Source organism: Porites lutea, chromosome 2 (assembly GCF_958299795.1).
Source record: "Porites lutea chromosome 2, jaPorLute2.1, whole genome shotgun sequence".
NCBI lineage: Eukaryota > Metazoa > Cnidaria > Anthozoa > Scleractinia > Poritidae > Porites > Porites lutea.
In genome coordinates, this window is record NC_133202.1 from 34,386,736 (window position 1) to 34,401,905 (window position 15,170).

At 38.9% G+C, this 15,170-nt stretch overlaps 1 protein-coding gene across 2 annotated transcripts; it reads right to left on the reverse strand.

Moving 5' to 3' along the window:
• Positions 1–331: 331 nt before the first annotated feature.
• Positions 332–4,326, reverse strand: LOC140926907 (uncharacterized). 2 transcript variants are annotated; one of them, XM_073376583.1, is made up of 4 exons: positions 4,153–4,326; positions 2,056–2,188; positions 1,339–1,574; positions 332–452 (listed from the first exon to the last, which is right to left on the reverse strand). In XM_073376583.1, the coding sequence occupies exons 1-4, from the start codon at positions 4,223–4,225 to the stop codon at positions 349–351; spliced, it is 546 nt and encodes a 181-aa protein (XP_073232684.1). In that variant the 5' UTR covers positions 4,226–4,326; the 3' UTR covers positions 332–348. The 2 variants fall into 2 exon arrangements, with proteins under 2 accessions (XP_073232684.1, XP_073232683.1); XM_073376582.1 differs by having other exon boundaries at positions 2,056–2,191.
• Between the last annotated feature and the right edge of the window lie 10,844 nt (positions 4,327–15,170).

Genomic DNA, 15,170 nt, shown 5'->3' on the forward strand with positions numbered 1-15,170 from the left:
AGCTCAGATGTTTTGAGAGCGGCTTGGGTCCGGTGTTTTTTAGCAAACTCATCAAAGGACTGTAAATGTAGTGGCAAAAAGGACACCCTAGGCAGGAAAGTACTGCTTCCCTCCAAAACCACGCCCTTACCTGTACCCATCGTTGTGGTTGTTAAGGTCTTCTTAGATGCAAAACCCACAGGCCGACAGTATAGTAATCGACCCAATCACACATTTTTACACCAGCAAATATAGGCTTAAAAATGTTTGTCAGTTGGCTTCTACATCCAAAGAGACAGTGAAGGATCATAGGTACAATTAAAAGTAAATTCTTTACTAATTGTTTTGTCATTGAAAATTTCTTGTATTTTAACACGAATTACAAGTCAAAGGACATTGTGATTTGATGTTCGGGTAAACGTTGCAAAAGAGTCGAAACCCTTGACATTTGCCGGGATCCATGTCTTCACAAGCTAAAGAGAAAAGAAGAGGATGTAGTTAATCTATTTAATTCGCGTTTGAGCTGTTTTTTTCCTTAATCATAACAATAATAAAATTGTAAAATCTGACTGCGGCCCTCAACTGTCCTGATTTTAGCACTAATAGGGCAGTACGGGTCATACCCAAGTAATTGGACAGTCCCATCGCTCGCACTTGAATGTTTTTTGTTTTTTTGTTGTTGTTGTTGTTGTTGTTTGTTTGTTTTTGTTTTTGTTTTTCACTACTAGCAAAAATCTCTGGGAATTTCTTGTGTTTACTTTTGCAAAAAAGGTAAAAAATATCAATGAATTTTGTTATAACGATGACTAAGTATCCCTCACTTTCAAAATGAGGCCAAGTGCACAACCTTTCTTGTGGAATTGAGTTTTATTTGCATGAGAATGAAAAATCATTTCCGTATATATCAAAGGCTGAGCACTTAACCTCGTTTCGATTCTAAGGAGACTTCTTGTAGTCCAATCCATACCGGATTCCTGCTATACGGTCGCCCTTACGATTACATGTAATCACTGACGTATGATTACAGACCGAATTGGACTCCACTTATAGTCCTATTAACTTTATTGATTTTAACTGACCTTCCTAGATGGCTTAGAAAGGAGCATAAAGGCTAGTTGACCATAATATAGACCATAATATCAGCATTTATATTTTCTGCAATAATCTTTGTTCATTTTTCTATATGCTAATGAAGACAATATATTTACTTAAAAATCAAACAATTTGCAGGTGGTAATGACCTTTACGTAGTAACGACCGTCCTTAAAAATCACTTCATTAAAACAAAGGGGTGAAACAAACTCCGTACAAAAATCAATGAACACTTGCTTTTACGTTTATACATGGTTATTAATTTACCTGGAGAGGACTGGCCCAGATTAATCCTATAAACGTAGTTCACGTTTTCTTCTCCTGCACAGCTTGAGAAGGACGCATCGCATGGGAGAAAATTTTGACCAAAACAAGAATTTGATTTTCCACCAGAATCGTATGCCACATCTGGGTTCTCTCCTGTCCAACACTCGCCAAAGAACTGAATACCAAAATATGTGTAGCCAGCGGCAGCAGTTACGTTAGCGCACTCGCACACCAACCTGCGAGCGGAACGAATCAAAAACGGATTTGTTCAAAGCGGTGAGAGGACTCGCCCCAGTGTGAAAGGGGTTCGTCCCGAAGGTGACGTCATTTGTGGCCGCGTTGAGTCAAGAGCCGATTCATAGGAGCCTCCATCTCCCATACAAGCTCTGGGAGTCAACCCTTTCTCGTTTTAAGTTATTTATAGAAATAATGTTCGCCGAAACTTTGTCACGCCCTATTGGTAACAACCAATCAGAGCACAGCTATGCTCATGCTCCGATTTACATATACTTTGACCCGTTCTGAAGAAATCTTTGACATCAGCAATGGCGGAAAGCATGGAGTTATCGTATTCATTAATCGGCTCAGCTCGGCTACTGGTTGAGTTTATTTTTCCATGAAATGTGGTTTAACAACTGTATTACAATCGTAACTATTGCTCTCGGACTGAGATTATAGGTACCTTTAATTATAGAAATGACTTATTAATGCACTCACGTTTCAAGGAACTCGTTCCAGTTTTGCCAGTTGATAATTTTTCTTTTGTTTAGCAATAACTGTGGAAATGGTCGTCTGCCGTGATCTTCAAAACATCCAATCTTCTCGTAGGAAATCCAACATGCTTCAGCATCTGCTAAAAAAGAAATTTAGTAAATCCATGTTCCTGACCTTTTCAAGCTTAGTGAGAGCAATGTCAGCTTAATTTATGATTGCACTGGGCAGGAGAAATTACAAAATTTAGAGCGATGTCAAATTTCTTTATAACATAACACATCTCTCTTAATTTTCCTTAAACTGTCCATTCAGACAAAAAACCAACATAATAATACACTGAAGTTCAGCGGCATAATTTCTTTACAGTTTTTCTAACTTAGATCCAACCTTGGTCAAAACCTTTTAAGGCACATGGCAAATGTACCTATTTTTTCCTGTAGTCCTGGCGAAAAATGGAAACCGTCGTCAACTAAATGCCAGTGTTCCCCCCTCACCTTATCCAATATTGTTTAGGGTAACACGAGAATCGAATTATACACGTTGGTTTTTAGACCAAAACAACTTTGAAAAGGGGGTGGAGAGGGGTCTTACTTTTTCTGTTTAGAGGAGATGGTAGTTTGGCGCAAAAGTTATAGAATAGACGGAACTGTCTTGACAGTTTTGTCCGAGTTTGTCCCTCAGAGCACTCTAATTTTGCTCAATCGACAAAAAATAACCTAGTTCACACAATGGCAATAGCGGCGATCAAGATGAAATTTGGCCCCTTAAACTTAATCAAGATTTACTCTATAACAGATCTATCGCCAAACACGTTTGTATCATCGAATAGTGCTGGCAAACACAGTATAGACAGTAGAAATATTCAAATTGACCGTTAGTTTAAGCCAAATCTCCGCTTCTGTGCATCACATTTTGTTTTAAATTACATGACTTTCCTAATTTAAACGTATAAAGGTACTCTTTCCGGCTGGTTTATACCTCTGAACCTATAACTACAATTAGAATTTCTACCCGCAGCTCAGACAAATTTGGCTTGTGGTTTTGTGCACTGTAGCGACTCTGATAAACTACAGTATACCAAGCTACAATTAACCACCTACTGTTCGTTTAGCTCGTTTCCATCCACCAACGAACTAAACGAGATGAAACAAGCGGCTAAATTATAGACTAAGCAATCCGCAGCGGAGGCAGAACGAGCCAAAGGCATGCGCACGGAGCCTTCGATGGAATATATAGATCTAATTAAGACTTGACGCATACATATATACTGTTTTCAGTCTCCCACCATTTCTCCATTTCTCCATTTCTCCAAAACACAAACAGTAAGAAGCTAAGAACCTCTGCTTTACCTCCACTGCCAACGAGGCGCGAAAATTAGTTTGATCATCCACACTGTACTGAGGCGTCGCGCTGAATAACAGTAAGCAGGTCCCAGGCTTTCAGATAGTAGAGCGCGGGGAAAAAATTGATTGAGGTTGAAACAAAAAGCGAGTGGAGCTCTAGCCTTAATTTCATCCGATTACTTCGAGTCGTTATTGCTCCCTAAGTAACGTCGTTACCCAAGGAGTAATAACGACTCGAAGTAATCGGATGAAATTCAGGCTAGTGGACCTCGGGTTTTTCCTCGTTTTCGTTTTCCGCTTCCCAGATACGATTACCTCGCTCCCCACTATCTGAACGAGTATAGAACAGGCTAGTTAACAGTCTGCTGATAATATTTTCAAGTGACGCGGATTATACAAAAGGCTTCAGTACACAAAGCAATAGACAGAACTGATCGCATAAATATCAGGAAATGAACAAGAATACGTCTCCTTTTTAAAGCCCTGTAAAACGGTCGCAGTGATTGTTATAAACATTCTCATGAATCACGTGAACACTTTTTCTTTGCCTTTCAACAGTCTTCCTAATAACCGCGCTTGATCTTCTATTTCCCGTCCTTCATTATCAAAAATGCAAAATGGCTTAAAATCAATCAGTCAATTATTCAAGACGATATTCCAGAATAACGAAATTAAGCTGTCATTGAGAGTCAGATCAAGATTGAGCTTATAATTCATCAAATGTGAAAAATCTCTTCTGAAATAAACCAGTCAGTACCTGATACTTTTTCACTGCCAAAAATGATCACCAAAGTCATCCAGACTTCAACCATTAAGACCAACTTGTCCATTGAGAAAACAAACAGCTTTGAGAGCAAAGAAGATAGTCAATTTTAGGTATCAAAAATGAAAACACTTTGTAGAAGGTTTCTTTCCGACTAACTCTCCGAGTCTTTAGCTTCCACGCTAACGCGAGCGGATGCCCTTTCTTTCCGCTCTGGTACCAATGCTATAATATGAACTGTTCGTGATAAGCTAGGATAAGACTTTTAGCTTATGATAGTGATACATGACGTTTTGTATGTTTGCAAATTGGAAAGAGAAGGATTTTTTCAAAGCGTTGTGATAACGTACTATGGCCTTTTTTTAAGATGTAAATAGCATTGTTGTTCGTACAGAGAAATATCTTTCCTCTATAGATAGCAAAACTGTCTCAATTTAAATTTGAATTTAAATTAAGCTGTGTCCGTAAACAGATTGGCTTTATTTGACCAGTTTTATTGGATTACACAAAGACGTCGTGGTCTTATTTTGAATGTTTTATTAGTTATATTTCTCTCTAAGTCGGTACTGACAACTAAATTAAATTTGCTCAGTTGTGCGCGTGCCCGTGGTAGGAAATGCGTCACTTTCGCTGCATGTAACAATTTAATTAGGAAAGATTGTTTTAAGTTAAGAACATGTATTCCCTGAGTTTAAAATAAGTTTCAAGAATAAAGAAAAACATTTTGAAAAAAAAAACAAGACGTTACTCAGGTAGATGGATTATTCAGTCTTGTTAACTAAAGAAAGAAACAGATGTTACTCCCTTTGTGAATAAAAGAGATTTCATTGCCTGTTTCGTAGGGGCCGTATTTCGACACATATATGCCTGTGCAAACTTAAAAATCTTTCTTTCTACTATCAATGCAGACATTGCTGGCAAGGATGACAGGCACACAGAGTTTCTAAATTGTCATTTCTTCGGACGCGGGAAATAACAGACAAATTCTTGACAACAACAGGAAACCGTTAAGCATAGTTTGCCAAAAAAGAAGAGCACTGATCTCAGGCTCTTCACACCAAATTTTTAACCAGAGTCTGAGAATAAAGGGCCACACTGACGGCGGGCCTGCAAAAAAACACACAGAACTTTCAACTGAAACAAATTATTACAGTCAATTGTAGCAAAGCCTGAGTGTTGCAAATTATGGAGACTGATCATGGAACGCTCCTAAACGCCGCAGAGGCTGCACAATTCAGTAATCGTGCCGATTTTAAATACTCGTAGAGTCTCAAGTGTGGGCAGAGTGCAGTGAGAGTAAATACATACTCAACTGGATTTTTTAAACGTGAAGGCATTGAAAATTACATTTGACCAACACCCCCCACCCCAAAAAACCTGAAATCACGCTGAGAAAGAAAAGAAAAAGGAGAGGAAGGGGAAATTACTATTGTTAGTTTTTTTTTCATTGCTATCATGATTGAAAATAGATTTTGAACGTTTTCGAAATCCAGTCACATGAAGTCTTCAACAGAGTGAAAGTCTTCTCGATAAGGACTATATTCTTCGTCTGTTGTTTCCGGCAGAGATTGTTCTACAAGGCAGGTCATCAACACGGTACTTAAGAGAAAGTTTTTTTTTTCCGATTGTCGATCCTTCTAAATTCTTGACGAACTGAGTGAGTCGCTTGTAGAAAAAATGTGGCTTGTCTTAATTTCAATTCTTCAGATTCTTATTTAATTAAAAGTAAAGTTTGAATTGTTAGCCTTTATATTGTTATTATTAGTTGATAGTTTTTGGACTTTTCTGCTAATTATGACTAAACAGTGAGTGATATACTCGATTTGACAGCGCGATGAAGCCGGCAATGACATGATTTGGCCTGCAAAGTAACAAAAACTAAGGAAATTAAAGTTTCTTTCCGGCGGCGCCATAAATTATATCAAGAGCTTTATCTGTCTGACTAGAAATTTTTTAAAAGAAACGGCAATTACAATGACAGGAAGTCCTCCTCGAAGGAGATAATTAATGATTTTTTTCCTTATCCAAACTAAAACTTTTTTCACCCATCTGGAGGCAGACGCCGGTTGATCTGCGCTGACTGAATGGAACGGTATCCTCTAGATCAACGTGTCTGCCTTGAAAGGTGAGCATAACCACTCGATGCCTTCTAAAAACTTTTCTTCGTAGTTAGAAATTGAATGAATCATATCTTCGTGACGTACGTAAATTTAAGAGAGAACATTTACCATACACAAGTGTTTCACCCGAGATAAAATACCGCCTTTTAAATTAGCCTGTTCAAGGCGTTCAGATAGTAGAGCGCGGTCGAAAGATTGACGAGAAAAAATAAACGGTATAGACCACTCACCCCTCGTTTTTTTCCCTCGCCGTGGTTTCCTCCACGTACGATTAAACTCGCTCCCCACAATCCGAACATTGAGCTCTGCTATCTGAACGCCTGGAACAGGTTATTTTAAAATCATTTGGTGAAAAGCACATGCTAAATACATGTGTACTTGCGTGTCTGTCCGTGCTACCCGTTCTTGTCAGTGAGTCCGGATCAAAAGAAACGGTACATTCTGACATCTCAGAGGCTAGGATATGATTTGTCTTTATACTGCGGAGTAGTTGTTTGAACAATTAACTTTCACAAAAAATGTCATTATTCACCCACACCTGTTTTCAGACCTTCCCTCTCGGAAATCCTAAAATTACTTAAATGAGAACGCCAGCGAAAGAATCTCTTAAACATTAAAATCCATTTCGAATCATGCGCATATCATCTTTCTTTCTGACTTATTCATGTGGAATTGAAACGACGAATACGTTCATCACTCTCGTAGTTGCCTAGAAGAGGGGGGTGAATAGGTGAACGGATCCTCGGATTTTGAAAATATTTTTGCCCGGATTTCGGATTCAAAGCGAGATTTTAACGGATTTCCGGATCCTGCAACTGCAGCGGAGTGCGGATTCATCTATTTTTTGGGCCCGGATTTTTGGACTTTGCGAGTGATACAAATATTTTTGTCCGGATTTCGGATTCAGGGCGAAAATTTAACGGCGGATTTGGTTAATAAATCATAACGGATCGGCGGATTTGCATACCCCTATTCACCCCCCTCCTAGAAAACCATACCCGATTCTAGACCAAAATGTGCAAAGTCTATACCCGTTTTCAGACCGACGCGACGTACAATCTATATCCTTTAGGGCGGCACTTACCTATATTTGCTTTTCCAAGGAAGCAAACCCTGCTGGGTGCTAGAGGGTGTATTTTTGGTTTCCCAAATCATAGGAAAATCAAGCTGCGGAGCTGCGAGAAAGAGGCGCAACCGACCAAGAAAAAGATAAAAGTCAGCGTCTGGAGTTTGTTTAAAGGGTTGACATAATTATTTCGTCTTAGACATTCAGATTCTGAATGGTCACGACAGAGTAACTGCGCATGCCTCAAAATCAGTGTAAACCTTGAAAATTTCAGCTGTATGTCTAAGTAGTTTTTATTCAACTGACAAAAACGAGGCACAAATTAAAGTCACCCTTTTAAATGATACAATTATGGACTGTTGTCGAAAAAGAGATCTTGAAAAGGCCCCATTTTAGCCACTTAAGGCACAGAAAAACCCAAACCGTACATAAACAAAAAGTAAATTTTACAAAGATTCTTTCTCAATTTAAAACGACTATTGCTATCAAATAAGAGTTTTATCTCGGTATCATTTTCAGCTTTCTTAATTTTGCTGTGGAGGGGCCTTTTCAATGCAAATAAGTTTTTCACTAGAGTTTGTGCAAAACAAACTTGCAAACAATGCCAGTGAATAATGAGGATGTTCACTTGTAAACACAAAATCTGGGGGGAAAATTTGTGACATTTGAAGTCAGTGTGAAGTAACGTTTAATTGCCTTTCCCTGTTTTCAATGTCCTTGAAACTTGGAGGCAATATAAATTGATGATTAATCTCGGGGTTGTCAAGTTTTTTAAAAAAATTATCAAGCGGTTTTTAAATTACCGTGAAATTTGTAGGCGTCAACCAAATTACATATAAAAGTGGTAAAGAAAGCAGCCGAACGCTCGGCAATCAAATCCTCCTTTCTCACAATCGGCCGAAGCAATCCCCTTCTTTTTTTGTGCACAGTTTTAAATGAAATCAAACCACAATGAAATCAAACTGCATTTACAGACCTTATCATTTTCTTTAATCCTTTACACAATTTTTGAAAAGAAACTCCTGGTACCGAGAAATATAGCCTGCGAGTGGCAGACGTTTCTCCTCGCTTATCGCCGCTGAGAGACGTTTCGCAAGGAAGAACGTCTGCGACTCAGCGACAGAAATTCAATACTGATGATGCAAAATCTGTCCGGAATCCTGTCAGAAGCGCTAATTGGTCGACGGAGTAGTTTCATTGTTCATTTGACAGACAAAAGGCAAAAGGCCACAAAGGTCAAATGTAAACGCGATGAATCTCTAACAAAACAGTCAATATTTGTGGAGAATGGTCTTCTCTAGAAGAAGCATTTGAGTTTTACTGGAGCTCATTCGCAGACGAACATAACACTTTTCCAAAGAAGTCATTGTTTACTTTTTCGTCATGAGAATACGACTTAACTTATAGAAACCGTGGCTGTATATATGAATTGAAAGCAAAAGTCGAAAGAGCTGATAAAGTTGGGCAATTTTGCAATTTTCAGCTCTTTGCGAGCAATATTGAAAGAAATATCAGCCACCAAAAACTGCAAAATTGCTGTGTTGCAAAAAAGTTAATTAGCCATACATTCTCTGTAAAATTTCTAGTTTTTAGAAGAGAATTTCTCCGAAACCATTCGTTGTATTGGGCTCAAATTTTCAGAGATAACTGAAACTGTTATGCCCTTTCAATATTCAGAGTTTTTATTTTATTAGCGTCATCAGACAGTGATAAGCATATGTTAAAGGGCAACTCTCGGGAAAATTACCCCTGCTTTTTAAGTTCTCTGTGGTTTCCTAATGGCATGTAATGTCTCTCTTTGGTGAAATTTCGGATATATCTGCGAAACTTATTTTTTTATAATTTTTCGAAAACTCGATTTTTGCCGCCATTTTGAAAACATTAGGATTTCAGGTTAGTCACGTGATTTACGTCACACGTGTGGAACACGGATTGCCAAGTGAAGATTATAAGAGAAAAACGCACCAAATTTCTCTTGCAAATAAAGGAGGAATAGAGCCTCTACTGTCATATTAACGTTCAGGAAAAGCATTTCGATGATGGTTCCAATTTTTAAATTTACACTGGCATCAGATGCGGGTGATTTAGATTTTTTTCTGTATTTTTTTCGTTAGGGTATTTTTGAAGTCGCGTGAGACATTCATCGACCCGAGGTCAATAATTGTAAACAGCAAAGCTCCTAATCTGCTACGTATAATACAAAGAACATCTTTCCTACAGCAGATTTAAAATTTTGATACAACCATTAATGTTACCTGATGGGTGTTGATGCCCTTCATTCCTCGAAAACGACTTAATTTTTTCCCGGGAAATACTCGCATCTTTGAAGAGAACTCCGTCACAGACCGCCGTACCGGCCTGATTCTATACCGCCTTTTGTGTTTTCACTTAAGTGTGTTGTTCTCTTGTCTGAAATCTGCAGGTTCCATCCATTTACCTTTGCTTCTAAACACGCGAAATAAAACTCACTTCTCGCCGAAAATTGCGATTTTATGATCATCATTTTGAATGTAGTTATTCGAGATGTGCTCTCGAGATTGTAGCGTCATTCCATGCAAAACCTGCACACACGCTAAAATTACATGTAATGGGCCTTTTACGGATGGAAAGAAATGAAAACAGTTCAAAAAAAGTTGATTAAAATGGGATTGCTTCATTATCTTTAGTGGTACTTTGTACCCGTCCAACCCGCGAACACTATAAAACTGCCTTGATAGCCACGCGTGTCACGCTTCTTTTGCAATACTTCCCTCTGGGACTTCTCACAAGAAAGGAAAAAACAAATTATTAACCCGTTTTTAAATTCCCGACGCAGTACTTTTGGAAAATTCCAAGGAGAAAAATGCGATCCATAACGGGACTGAAAAAGGAGAAAGAACTAGGCAAGGTTCCTGCAGTATGAACCTTTTTATTGAAGGTTATGGCTCAAGCACCATAACTAAAGGTCTTTGCTGGCTATTAATAAAATTCAAGGGCTTTAAAAAACTACATGTTGAACCTGCAACTGAATACCCCTACACTACTTGCTGCATCCAAAGAGAGGCCCAACAGAGATGAGGCAATGGGTTCTTTGTTAGCAGATAAAATCTTTCCAGCCTTGTCAACTAAAGAAGGACTACAATGCCCTGCAATGTTTTGATTCTTTGTAGTTTAGGCTAAGCTAGGTCACTACTGCAATTAGTGACTTGGATGACCATGCACTGTATGGTCCACTTAAACCGTGACCGGTTTTCTTTATTATTATTGCCTTATCAATTAAAATATGCAAGATGGAAACAATCCATTTGTGAATTCTAATTTAAAAATGAGGATTTCCCATTATAACCTAAAGATATACAGCAATGAACAATAAAATACCATTTTATTATTAAGATATAAAGTTTCAACTTGTACATTATTTCCCAGTTAACAATCACACCTGCTGGAAAAGAAAGGGTGACATGTTATTAGTCAAACAATAATCCGCCACTATTTTTCAGAAGCTGTGAGCAAATAGTCGAGAAGAATTATGTATTTCCCACACACTGACACCACTGGACTTTAAAAGACCATGTAGTCTTATACATTTTTTAGTTCCAACAATTATTGTTGACATTGTTTGCTGGGTAGCAATCATTTTAATGGCAACAAAGTTGCTCTAGCCCAGTCTTCCAGTGGTGAGTGAGAAAATTGCATCATATTTTATATACAGTAAGGTTATTTGCAATACATGGTATATTTATCCATCTGGGCCCAGTTGTTCGAAGGCTGGTTAGCGCTTAACCCAGAGTTAAATTTAACCCTGGTTTCTTTTTCTTGTGTTCAAAAGCATTTTCTCGGATAATTTTCTCTCTTATTTTTAGAGCTTCCAATCATCAACTTGTGGACAAAAAGAATTAAAACTGAATTGCTTTTTAAGCTTCCAAATCTTAATTCAAATCTTGCACTAACCCTGGGTTATCTTTACCCAGCTTTGAACAACTCGGCCCTGCACAATGGAATCCTGGGAACTCCATCTCACCCTCCATCCTTTCAGGCTCCTGGAAATGAGGTCGTATGCACTTAACTGCACAGGAATCAAGGACGGTAATGTTACTCCTGTGTCCCTGCCAAGAGAGCCCCAGTATCACCTTACCAATTACCTGTAGGCAATGTGCCTGCTTTTTTATGATCTGATTCTTCATATGCCGAGGCACCATGCTGCTGCTTGTATTGCCATGCAGCTCGTAACACCCAGTAATTCAGACAAACTGCCTGGAATCCTGGGTGTTCCACTATGCTCCTCTAGGAGGCTCCTCCATATTTTTAACTTCAACTGCCTCCAAATATTTACGTTTTACAACAGCCACCTCTTGGAAGCAGATATTTTCCCCCCATCCAATAGCAGTTATTTTCTTTAGTCATAAATATTGAACGTCGGTTAATGGAGGGCAACAGAACAAGTGTTGAATATTGACCTTTTCATTCTGCACCCAGAAAATTATCAAACTGCCATAAGTCAAGACAGAGAGTATTATTCCAATTTTGAACTTATTCACTCTTTAACGTTTATGGCTTCATCATACTATCTCCTGTCCAGAACCACAAAATAGTTTCAAATATGTACACGTTTTCAATACTGGGTGTATTATAATAGAAGTTCCTGCAGTTATATCTCACCAAATGCAATATTATTGTAGTTAACATAACCATTGTTGTGCTCTAGACAAAAACTTAAGTGAATACGACATGTCCCAATCTCGAAAATCATATACTGGGGAGCAGACACGTTTTATGCAAGCAGTTAGTTCACATGGGTATGGAGGTGTACCTCATCCCCACTTTAAATTGTATTAATAATAACATCAGGTGCACAGAAGCTAGAATAAGCTAGAATAATAACTTCTGAACCAAATTCACTGACAGAGCAAGACACAGTAAAAGTAAGTGAACGACTTGTAGGGAAACAACTGTACAGTGCCTTTCAGTTATTATGTATAACAATCTGTATATGACAACAAAAGAGACAAATCTTAAAGTGCAAGCACTCCACGAGTCGAGCATGAGCGGCTGTCAAGGGGCAAAGATATGGAAATTTATTTGCGTTGCAGTCAACGAATTACGAGAGCGTAGTTATTGCTTCCGATATAAATCACTGCTTTTTGTAAAACCAGGATTAAAGCAGAAATTAAAAAAAAACTTCACTGAGACAACTTGCCCAGATTATCATTTCCAGTAGTCGTTAGAAGGGGAAGGTACGCTTTCGACTACTTGTACATATGAAAACAATGATCTAAAATTATAAACGCTCAGTATACAAAAAAAATGCGTGTTTAATTAGTCCTTTTCCTTTTACAATTTGAAGCATTCATAGCATTGATGAAATCAAGCGAATTACGGATCGCACTGTACACAAGAATTGTTCAAAACCATCTAGGCACTCACCATTCTTCACTATCGAGATCGCAGCGGGCGAGTGGTAGGCTCGATGTTTTCTGGCGACGCACGAACTTCATCAGGTTCGGACGATCTTCCAGGCGGCTCAAAACGCCGGGGTTGAATTTCCGCGAAGGGCTGCCCTATACTTCGCATTCTAAAAGTTTTTGTAGAACTGAATAAACGGACAAAGAGGTAGCGCTATCACTTGAAGAACTACAGTCAGCCATATTCGAGATCATCTGTTGTTCCACACCTGTGACGTCACGTCACGTGATAGGCAAAATCGAAGCGTTAATGGCGGAAGTTCGAGTAAGCGGCAAATTTAACACTTTGAATCTCGATTTCTGAGCCAAATAGATCGCTGAAGATATATTTTTTGATGGTATTACAATGAGAAAAACATTTGCAAGGTTTTTCTGAAAAATGTTGTCCTACGCAAGAGTTGCCCTTTAATGGGGCAAAAAGTGTAAACAAAGATTCGCCTATATAAACACTTGGAGAGTGCCAGACACGAGTTCACAAATCTGTAATTTATATTGGAAACCTTGCCAGACACTCTTTCTCTCTCTTTGACCGGAATAAGACTCACCCCAAACAAGCTGATTGGCTAATTTCTTACACAGTTTGTGATTAGTCCAATTTGAATTAAGTGTTGAAAAGCCAAACACAACTAACAGCTCGTGACAAGAGAGGCGGAGCTCGTGATAGTGTGAAACGTGACCTTAGAGTAGTCCGTTTGAGCAACAGAGAGTTTTCTTGCTCTCTTTTTGCGTAGTTTATGCAGTGCGTTGAGTATTCTACACTTTGACTGAGCAATTTTTTTTTCCGCTTTGAGTCTCACATTTACAGGTTATGAAGCTGATTTGATCACAGATGCAGTTTACCATTAAAACATTTTTCTTTTACCTCTGCTCAAGCCTTAAACTTTTTTATTGCGGCTAAATAACCTTAGTTTCTTTGGTTGACTCCGAAATGCCTGGACCTGAATAGCTACATATGTGTACTTTTTTTTCGCCGTGAATATCATGATTTCCTAATTTGCATTGACTCTAGATCTGTCTGCTAGATTGCAGAATACGCGGCAGTGCATCTGCAGCGTTTGGAAGACGCTGGGAAACCAGTCGGCAAATTTACAAGCAAATTATGGCCTTGAAGGAATTCTCTCAAAGCATTTTTTTTTGTTTAGAAGACGGCTTTAAAGTTCGAACTGCTCTTTCATTGTTTACGGTAAACGATCCTTGCCGACTCCTTTCTGTGACTTTAGACATGTCACTGCGCCCAACCGTCACGCACACGTAAGAATTAGGCCAATCGTGAGGCTCATAAGAAACACGTAAGAAATCCACCTATCCGAAACGTTCACATATGTCCTTGCGACTCTGCAGGATATTAGAACGAGCTTTTGTGCACTAATTCGCAGACGGTGCGTGGGCCGGCTGCCCGGGGGGGGGGGGGTACTCCCATACATTACCTATACGGGTATGTGCCGCCCAAAGGGGTCGTGATTTTGAAGCTCCTGATTTAGAACGGGGTATCCATCTCAGAGGCGTTTTCTAGAACGGGGTATAAAAAATTGGGGATCACGGCTTTATCTTCTGCTTAAAATTGTTGCTGATTATGAAGAAGCATTTATTTGATGTATAAGTCGAACAAATAAAGAAATATTTTTAAAAAAAAAAGGGCTATTTCAATTTACAAACTTTCTAGAACGGAGTATAAAAAGTGGCCCATTTCTAGAACGGGGTATCAGTTTTAGGGGAATTTTTTCTTAGAACGGGGTGCCAATTTGGAGTCCCGGGCGGCACATACCCACCCAAAAAATACCCAAGTGCCCCCCCAAGTGCCGGCTGCAACGCAGGCTATTGAACGTGGATACGTAACAACACAAGCCTTTCCTTCTCGCAAAACTTACATGATTTTAAAAATTTTTAAGCCCTGTTCTGTTCTTCAACGTTGCCACTCCCGCTATTAGTGGAACAGTGCAGAATTGAGCTCTTTTGTTTTGTTAAACAAGCTGATCGGTATGAAAACAATTTGAATCAGTAAACAAAGAAACATTTATCACTTAGCAGGTTAGTTGATTGACAAACTTACCTATAACAAAATTAATAAATACACACAGGGAAAGGTGCAGGTGGTCAGTTCATCGTGCATCAGACGAAAATGGCAGAACTAACTAATTTTACGGAAGATGAGAACCAGAAAACATTCGAAGAACAGTCCTGCTCGTCAGAATTTACTGAAGGGGTACATGGTGAGCTGATCTTTCTTTCAGCTATAAATGTCTTTTTTTCTGTTGCTGCATTTCTTGGGAACACTCTGATCCTAGTTGCCCTACACAAAGAATCTTCACTTCATCCACCGTCCAAACTCCTGTATCGTAACCTAGCGGTCACTGATCTTTCTGTTGGTATCATCGTGGAACCTCT

Coding starts and splice junctions, on each gene's coding strand:
- LOC140926907 (XM_073376582.1), bottom strand. CDS start 4,225: ATGGACAAGTTGGTCTTAATGGTTGAAGTCTGGATGACTTTGGTGATC. Junction 2,192..4,152: donor TGGCAGTGAAAAAGTATCAG/GTACTGACTGGT, acceptor TTTCTTTTTTAG/CAGATGCTGAAGCATGTTGG. Junction 1,575..2,055: donor TGGAACGAGTTCCTTGAAAC/GTGAGTGCATTA, acceptor TTCCGCTCGCAG/GTTGGTGTGCGAGTGCGCTA.